The sequence below is a fragment of the Alosa pseudoharengus genome, unplaced genomic scaffold (assembly GCF_046254945.1).
Source record: "Alosa pseudoharengus isolate Yale_2024_CS ecotype anadromous, Long Island Sound unplaced genomic scaffold, YU_APseudo_1.1 YU_APseudo_1.1_scf_12, whole genome shotgun sequence".
Classification (NCBI taxonomy): Eukaryota; Metazoa; Chordata; class Actinopteri; order Clupeiformes; family Clupeidae; genus Alosa; species Alosa pseudoharengus.
The window spans coordinates 24,874,284-24,884,283 of NW_027468587.1; the positions used below are offsets into that span (position 1 = coordinate 24,874,284).

General features: G+C 46.2%; 1 protein-coding gene across 1 annotated transcript in view; it reads left to right on the forward strand.

Moving 5' to 3' along the window:
* Positions 1-10,000, forward strand: part of ascc3 (activating signal cointegrator 1 complex subunit 3) — a 182,122-nt gene that overhangs the window by 63,480 nt on the left and 108,642 nt on the right. Inside the window, exon 9 of the mRNA XM_076280576.1 lies at positions 8,797-9,000. Within this exon, the coding sequence (XP_076136691.1) occupies positions 8,797-9,000 (204 nt within the window). The remainder of the gene's footprint in view (positions 1-8,796; positions 9,001-10,000) is intronic.

Consider the following 10,000-nt stretch of genomic DNA (forward strand, 5'->3'; position numbering starts at 1 on the left):
AAAATCATTACTGGGATCTAGCCGGGTCCAATTAGTGTGTTTAAAGCCACTGGTGGACGACTGCCGAACTCCCAGCGTCCCCAGTCTGCCCATATGGCCACAGGCTGCACGGCCGCGCCGTTAATTAGTCTGTCAGCTTCCATCGCCGTCACGCCGGGCTTCTCTGGACTGAGAGGAACCCAGGCTGCTTACGCTCCTGTGTGTGTGTGTGTGTGTGTGTGTGTACTTGCCATATACAATGCATATTATGCATACTCATACCCAAATAGACACACACACTTAACAAAACACCCTTTGGAAATCGGTGCAATCTTGTGTGCCATGACAAACACAAATACGGTCATAGACACACACACACACACACACACACACACACACACACACACACACACACACACACACACACACACACACACACAGAGAGAGAGTTGGATGTGCAGTCTGTACACACGCAGTGATGTCTCCAGGCTGGTCACAGCTGCTTCCCACCATGGCTGCAGGCATTCCCTCTAAGCTGCGCGCGTGCGGCCGCGCAGCCCAGTCGAAGTGGCCGTGCAATAGATTTTTCAGACCGCGCACATTTTTCAGACCGCACAAACGATTTTTTTTTCAGGGGTTAAAAATCTGAGCATCAAAGGCGATTTAGGCTACTGTAGGTAAAAAACATTTAAAATACTGACATGTCTGACAACCAAGCTGGATGTACATTAGAATGTTTACATACAAAGTATCCTTTAGGCTACTCCAGGCAGGCCCTATGATGCGAACTTCTGGGTACTCAGATTAGGCAGGCCCTGCTCCAGCAGTTATGCAGTAGGCTACCATTGCGAAAAGGCAGAGCAGATGCCCCAGAAAAAGGTCTGCGTAACGTTTAAACATGAGTGGCTAGATTAAATACTCCAAATTGACACAAAAGATGGTCCAGGTAGGTAAAAACTTTCAGACATATTTACGAAAGGAGTGGCGTGATCTGCAAATTCTGCTCGGAGACAAAAGCGAAAGGAGAGTTCGCTCGTGGGAAAACTTGGTCTGAGTGGAAGTTTGATTACCTAAGCTTGATTATCTGACACACAGAGTCCATGTAGACCAGGGGTGGGCAAACTTTTCACATTGGGTTTTGGAAATTGGCCGGCGGGCCACACACGGTGTTTGGCGGGCCGGGCCGCAGTTTGCCCACCCCTGATGTAGACGTATTGAAAACATTAAGACTTAGACATGGGAACTCTATCGATCAAATTCTCCCCGAAACGAATAAATCCCGAGAGAGACGAATTCTGAGAGCACGATCCGACCCTAAACAAATACAATTATTAATCGACAATGTGATGCTAACACCAACATGTCCATGTTATCAGTTCAGGATACACGATCATATGGCACAATGCTTGTGCTTTACATTACGTTTCGGAAGCAAACTGATTTTAGTTAAGACAGTTTTTGCTGGAATCATTCAGCTTTCAGGATGCCCTGCAGAAAAAATCCTTGATGCCATTACCAAGTTCTACACACTGTACGCTGACCATGCGCTAAACATGAACTACATAGTACTATGAACTACATAGTACTACTACTACTGCTACTACTACTACTACTGCTAGTACTACTGCTAGTACTATTACTACTACTGCTACTACTACTACTACTGCTAGTACTACTGCTAGTACTATTACTACTACTGCTACTACTACTACTACTGCTAGTACTACTGCTAGTACTATTACTACTACTGCTACTACTATTACTACTGCTAGTACTACTGCTAGTACTACTACTACTACTGCTACTACTACTACTACTGCTACTACTGCTGCTACTGCTGCTACTGCTACTGCTACTACTGCTGCTACTGCTACTGCTACTGCTACTGCTACTGCTACGGCTATTACTACGGCTACTACTACTGTCTCAACTACTACTGTAACTACTACAGCTGCTGCTACTGTTGCGTCTACTTCTACAGCCACAACTGCTGCTGCTACTACATCCATGACTTGATGCAAGATTGTGAGATAGGGTCCATATATCCCAAACACAAAGGACATTGTGGTTGTAAAAGAACAATTCTAAAACGGATAGTTCCAGTCCTTGAAAATGATTGGCTGAATCGTGTTCGATGAATCGTGTTTCCTAACAACGGCCCTTAGCTATTCTAAAATCAGTGTAACCTACGGCGCCTCAAGGCTTAGTGCTTAAGTGTCTACTGTTGCTACTAAAGCGGTTACTGCTACCTCAACTTCAGCTACTGTTGCTGCTGCTTCCCCTCCATCCTCTGCTGATGTTGCTGCTGCCTCCCCTCCATCCTCTGCTGATGTTGCTGCTGCTTCCCCTCCATCCTCTGCTGATGTTGCTGCTGCCTGTCCTTCATGGCTCAGAGACTGTGGCCCCAATGCTGCTGCTGCGGATCAGTCCTCAGGCAGTCGGACTGCTCTGGGATCAGCCTCGCGCTCCTCTCCCGTGTCTCACTCAGCAGCACGCGCTCCTCGGCGCTGCTGCCTCTTGCCGCCCGGCGCCTCCTGAGTCGCCCGATGATTTTAATAGGCTTGTTTATCTCGGCCCCGCGATTCGCTCGAGTCGATAGCGCCTGACAGACCAACGGTGGTGGCAGACTCCCAGCGTTAGTTAGGAAAAAGTTTTTTATTATTTTTTTGGTCAATTTTGAAGTTGTTGCTTTTTTTTCTTTCATTTATAACTGAACTTGGCACATTGTGCCATAGAGATTTGAGAGAAGAAGGAGCTTTTTTAAGGGGTGACGCAGTTTAATCCGCACCTGTAGCCTCTTTTCCTACAGTTAGCGGGAGGGTTAAGTCCACCAGCCCCAGTCTAATGCATGTGCATGAGGATGATTTTCAGGTGCTTTAGGAATGCTGACTGAAATGGATTAGTCACCGGTGTATCTGAGCGTTTAATGTAGTGTTTGAGATTAGATGGGGAAAGGCCCTCAAGCTATGAATCAGCACTCAGGCTGCCTAAAGGAAGCACATATTTAAGTTGGCATTTGCCCTTAGTTGGTTTTTGCGTTTTGATGCTTTGTCAAGAAGTAAATAAACAAAATATGTATCCTTGTATTTAGGTGAGCTTGGATTGAAAGTGTGGATTGAAATGATTTTCTCCTTGCGTCGCCGTAATTGAGTTGGACTGGTGCCTTGCAGTGTTAGATGTGTTTTCTAAGCCCAAAAGCTGAACAAATTTGAGCAGACAGCGGCTATGACTCTCACTCTGTGTTCTCACCGAGTCAGGCTTGAAAGCCTCATAACCAGGAGCTCAGGAGACCGAACGCACTGCATCCCGCCGTCATCACCAAATGATTTATTATTGTACTCGACTAGTTTGCATATTGTTTGTGGCATTGCGCCATAGTAGACATGGGAGCATATCATGGTCCTGTGGTGTGTGTGTGTGTGTGTGTGTGTGTGTGTGTATGTGTATGTGTATGTGTGTGTGTTACTGTATTTTTGCAAGCGAGTCTGTGTGCATAGTCACTTGTGTATCAGCATGTGTTTGTGCTTTTATGCGTTTTATGCGTGTACAGTATGCGTGAGCCTTTATGGGAGAGAGCTTTTGTGTGTATAATTGCATACAGTTGTGTAAGGATGTACAGTGTATTACGTATCAGGAGAGTGCGGTCCATATGGGCAGGTGGGGCAGCGAACTACCTGAAGCAGCCTCCACAAAAAATAGTTCCTCAGTAAATCATTGCTCCAAGTCTACTTTTAATAATATGATTGTCTTGTTTCTGTAGGCTTTCCAACTATTTTTGGTCTATTGACATCAACTTTTGGATGATGGTGGCGATTCTTGTTGAGTTTAATGTGTCATGCAATGTTGGGGCAGGGCACCTCGACGATCGCATTCCTCAATATATTCCTGAAGCCCTGGCGGCTTCAATAAGGATTGCAATCCGTGCTAAAAGACGCCTGTATGGTCGTAAAGTAGTCTGCCCCATGGTCATATTCTACAACTGCTCAAATTATTCCGCCAGTAGGCCTATCGTTTCATTTCAAGATGCAGAAATGGCGAGTCGTGTAGCACCTGTTAACCGTTTCTGTAAAAAAAGGTTGAAATTAGAAGATACATTAGCTAACCCTGGTGTCTTCTTTGGTTTAGTAGCTAGCTTCTAGTGGATTTAATAGCATCTTTTGACAGCGCAAAAATGAGAAGGCAACGGTGTTCAAAGGTATGGCATATAGGCTGCTGCATTCAGAATGAGCTATATATCCTATAATATAGCCTAGTTCTACAGCGAGTGGTCAGACAACTATGCATAAGACCCAACTGTGTTGAGTTGCAGGTATAAAACCCAACAACTTAAACATATTAGATAGTTAGCAGGCCAGACAGAACACAAAAAATAGTTTTGTTTACCCATAGCAACAACGTTGCTATCCTTCGCTGGTTTAACGTGATGAGAGCGATGCAAACTTAACTGATGGGTTCTGATCTACAATTTTAATCCACTTACATTTCTGACTGTGACATGATTTAAGCATACAACAAAGTCCTGTAAAATATGTAATTTTAATGTAGCCCAAAATGATAGGCTATTAAAAAAAAGGCTTTCTGCCCTACCAAAATGTATGGTCACCGCACGCTACTGTTACGTATGCATGTGCTAATGCATGTGAGTGTGACTGTGTGTGTGCGTGTGCGTGTGCGTGTGCGTGTGTGTGTGTGTGTGTGTGTGTGTGTGTGTGTGTGTGTGTGTGTGCTCGTGCTCGTGTGTGTGTGTGTGCATTCAGCATGCCCATGTGGCAGAGTGGGCGGGAAACTGGTTGGTTGGCCCCCACTCTGTGCCGAGTGTTGGCCGCAGCAGATGGATCACCTGGGGGGTACATGACCCCTTTGAGTGTTACCGTGAGCTTCCACCGCAGCCGGCCCCCAGAGTAGCCAATCCACTCGCCACCCGACGCATATATTTGCATAGTAATCACCAGGGAGAAGGTGCAGGCCTAAAGAGAGGTGTGAGCGTGTGAGTTTGAATGCAATGTGTGGTGTGTGTGTGTGTGTGTGTGTGTGTGGTGGATGAGGGGAGGGGGGGGGCAGTGATGTTGGTCGTTGGTGGGGTTCTTGTTCTGAGATCACTTCATATTTACCACATCTATGCATTAGCTGAAGGTCAACAATAGGTCAGGTGTTCATTTGCATACATTTGCATGTTCAGGAGAGCTGGGGACAGCAGTGCTTCGTTACCAACAGACAAAGTCGATAAATCAAAAGAGCCAGTCGCCGCTTAAAAGTAGCGCAGCAGCGCTCTTAGTCGCCACAGTGACACAGATTCAGTGGAGACGGGGGTGGGGTGGGGTGGGGAGGGGAGAGGTGTGGTGTGCTTTTCTGACTAATTTAGACATGAATATGTATAAGGCTGAGGGCTTTCAGGACCTGGGCAGGTGATTGGTCGGGTGGGCAGACTGCTCTTATAGCTGCTTTCTCATCTGGGATTTCTCTCTTTTCCCCTCTGTTTCACTCCTGCCTCTCTTCCTCTCTCTTCCTCTCTCACTCTCTTTTTCCCTCCTTTTTACTCCTGCCTCTCTTCCTCCTTCTCTTCCTCTCTCACTCACCGTCTTTCTCACCGTCTTTCTCTCCTTTTTACTCCTTCCTCTCTTCCTTCTTCTCTTTCTCTCTCTCACTCATTGTCTTTTTCCCTCCTTTTTATTCCTGCCTCTCTTCCTCCTTCTCTTCCTCTCTCACTCACTGTCTTTCCCTCCTTTTTACTCCTCCCTCTCTTCCTCCCTCTCTTCCTTTCCCTCTCTTCCACTATCTTTCACTCCCTGTTACTTAATCACTCACTCTCTCCTCACCCTTCCCTCTCCTGTGTCTTCTATCTGTGTGTGTGTGTGTCTCTCTCTCTCTCTCTCACACACACACTGTAAACACATATGCGCACACACACACACTCCCTTGTGTGAGAATTGTTCTTACTGCTTTCCTCTATTGTTGTCCACACGCCCATGAAAAAAAAGCACAGTTCCGTCAAAGACAGATGCAAACAGCCCACGGTCTCAGCTCTGAAGTAATCAATACAGCGCTAAAAAGTAGATCCTTTTTGAAATGAAACAGACCAGGAAACAGAACCAACCAAACTTAAACCACAGACAAACGGTCCAAATGGGTATAGAGGGAGGTGAGACGGGCCAGGGCTCAGGTCGGGCTCGGGTCAGACTCGGGGTCAGGCTCATGGTCAGGAATTAGTTCCTGACTAACGTCCTTATTTGCACACTGGTGCATAATGGACATCCTTAGGAATACTTGGGTCCGTTAAATGTAACACAGAATTTTAGAAGTTTGATCATCATTGATGAGCATGTTCTTTTATTAGTGTTCAAAACTCTTCTACTGAAATGTTTAAGGTTGTGTGTGTGTGTGTGTGTGTGTGTGTGTGTGTGTGTGTGTGTGTGTGTGTGTGTGTGTGTGTGTGTGTGTGTGTGTGTGTGTGTGTGTGTGTGTGTGTGTGTGTGAAGAGCACCACTTTGCAGGCTACTACTCACCACCACCACCCATCCATCTAATCAGTAGGAGTTTGAAGTGCAGCCCTTTCAAATACCCAGCATACTCTCTTAGGTTTTTAGATAGATTTTCCATTTTTGTTCTATTTGGATTCCATTTTTGGCATAACAAATAGTGGACTTGGATAACAAAAGTGGCTGTGGAACAGACAGGAAATAGGAAAAGACATCCTGTATTTTTGTATGAATGTGGGTGATAATTAACCTTAGAAGCCAAATTTAGCCACTATATAGCTAAAAAAGTTTCCATGGACTGTCTACAGTATTTTCATACTGTACTTCTCACATTGGTGTATCTACATGCAAATCACTTGTTTCTTGTCTTTTGTCTTTCTAATAAATTAGATGTACTGTATGTCTCCCTCCCTTCCTCTCTCTTCCTCTATGTCTCACCCTCTATCGTTCCCCCTCCCCTCTCTTACTCTTTTTCTCTGTCCCCCATCTCTCTCTCTCTCTCTCTCTCTCTCTCTCTCTCTCTCTCTCTCTCTCTCTGTCCCTCTCTCTGAGGTGTGTTGTCTGTTTGGGCTCTTTACCTGCTCGTTTACAGGTGCCCTGCCCATCATGGTGGCGTGTCCTTCAGCCCCCCCCCCCCCCCCCCCCCCCTCTTAAGCAGGCCCTAATAAAGTTGCTCTTTGATGCATTAATAACCTCGTCCATTCAGCGCCAGCTCCGGTTCAATCCCCTGGATGACTCCCAGAGCAGCCTTGACTCACACACTGACGTGTACACACACACAACACACACACACACACACACACACACACACACACACACACACACACACACACACAGAGTTCTGTTCTTTAATTATTTCTTTTTTGTGAGTGCTGGAGTGAAATGGAGGCGAGGAGCATGGTGACATATTTTTAATGAATCTTTGAATAAATGATACAGCCTTTCTGTGCCGTAGGCAAACCTTGACCAGAGAGAAAGAGTGAGATGATAGAGAGATGAGTGAAAGGGAGAAGGACACAGAGAGAGAGAGAGAGAGATAAGACAAAAGAGGAGGGTGAAAAGCAAACAAGTGGATTTAGTTTTATTAGCATATCTCCTCCATGGTGTCAAGTCTCTGTTTTCCTCCCTACATTGGGCACACAGCTTGTTCATTACACCATGTGGGCTCTTTGTGATTTTCTACACTGCTGCCTCAGCCAGTACTCAGAGAGGAGAATGGTTGTGGGGAGTTCAGAGGAAAGAGGCCGACCACACACACACACACACACACACACACACACACACACACACACACACACAGTCAGTGTTGACAAGTGCTCCGCCTCAGAGTGGCACACAGGCTCTTTCATTCCTTATCAGAATTCCCGGGGAGACGGAGCGCTGTCACCCCCAGTCCGTTGCCACGACAGCGCTGGGCATTGTGGGAGGATTGATTGACAGCAGTTGACACCTCTCTCTCTTTCTACCTCTCACTGACTTTATTCTCTCTCTCTCTCGCTTTCCTTCTCTCACTTTCTTGCCTGACTTCCTTTCCTTCTTTCCTTCTGCCTTTCTTTCGTTCTCTGGCTGACTGGCTTCTTTCCTTACCTCTCAACCTCCTTCATGTATTTGTTTATTCTTTCTCTCTCTCTCTCTCTCTCTCTCTTTCTCTGCTGACAGTAGAGCTGTATTTGCATCCCTAATTCATCCCGTGTGATGTCTTGATTGGGCCTCGGCCCCAGTGCGCCGGCCGGCCCTTGTGCCAGCCTGCCCCGCTCCGTGTCACCGGCCCGAGCTGGCGCTGCTCCGAGGCCTTGTCAGATGAGAGGCTGATTAGCTCTTGGCTGGCGCGGGACGCGTGCACTGGACTGGCCGAGGCTAATGTGGCTGTTGGCTGCTGCGGCGCAGATTCATCCCGTCTGGGGCTTAAAGAATAGGGGGCCTGATCTGAGGGGGGAGAGCTGGGCACAAGGCGTGTAAAAGCAGAGAGGAGCTTTTAAGTCCAGGCCTGGCTGTCAGGAGGCCTCGGGTTTGAAGTAATGACCCATTTGGATGGATGCTGATTGGCTTTGAGTTAGTGTGTGATCGAGTTGGTGGAGCTCTTGAGTTGATGGAGTACTTCAGGGCAGGAGTATTCAAGATACATCAGGTTATGCAGATCTGTCATTACACTTTCAGAGGACTTCATTCTTTTCTGATGAAATTGCTAGTAACAATAACTGAAATCAATATGTGGAATTGGTTGGAGATTGTGTTATAAATGTGTTGTAAGTATGTAATATGCTTGTTACAAGTGGGTTGTAATTCAGTCCCACCTGCTATAATCTCTCTCTCTCTCTCATTTTCTCTCTCCCTCTCTCAGATTGGTCAGCTGGTGTTTAAGGGCATGAAGCGGCTGAATCGGATCCAGTCCATCGTCTTCGAGACGGCCTACAACACCAACGAGAACCTGCTCATCTGTGCCCCTACCGGTGCGGGCAAGACCAACATCGCCATGCTGACCGTACTGCACGAGATCCGCCAACACCTTCAGCCAGGAGGCGTCATCCGCAAAGACCAGTTCAAGGCAAGGGCTTGGGGGATGGGGGATGGGTGGAAGTCAAGGGCCTGTGGGTTGGGATAGGTTAAGGTGAGCACAGAATAGTTTGGGTGAAGTGAAGTTCTGCTGATGGAATCTGCAGCTGTAAGGTCATTTGTTGAAATGGAACAGGTTGGGATCGGTTGGAATAAAGTTGACTTTGGGACGGGTTAGAGATAGCAAGTGATGGTTTGGTGACAGATTTGGATGGCATGGCTCTTTCCTCCACTGTTGGTTCTATGCCTTCCTCAACAGAGTCAGCCATTCAACCATTTAGATTAGACATTTTCTTTTAATTTTTCTGTTATATTGAGCTTGTTTGTTTCTTTGTTCACACCTTTCTCATGTTCTTTTTAGCTTGTTCCTCAGTATTTTTCCTACTGGTTTGTGGTCTGTGCATTTTTCTCCCTAATGTTTCTTGACCACTGGATACAAGCAGTGGGGTGTTTCACATACTCAAATACCAGCATCTAGGAGCAATTTCATCTTGGTTATGACACACATATACTGACAGTCTCATACATGGGTGCAATAGCTCCTTGTTTGGACTCCAGCTTGGAACAGGTGTAAACAAGCCTATTGTCCTCTAAACAAACAACGAAACACACACACACACAGACACAGACACAGACACAGACACACACACACAAACACATATGCACATACACTTTTATGATAACCAGTCCTCATTCATCACCATTAAACTTTCTCAATGTTAGTGGCCTCCTTCATATTTCACAATAAATTGTGATTTGTGCAGGTTGCCAAGGAACAAATGATACCGTGGTGTTTTCTCATTAATCATGACCTCCTCCATGTCCATATCTTCTCATCCTTCTCTCTCTCCTCTCCTCTTGCTCCCTCGGTTATTTTCTCTCTTTCTTTATCTGTCATCTTCTCTCTCTTTGCTGGTTTCTATGTGCTTCCCATCCCTTTGTTTTGCTTTCTATGTTGCTGCTCTCATGATGTTCTCCATTCATATTTTAAC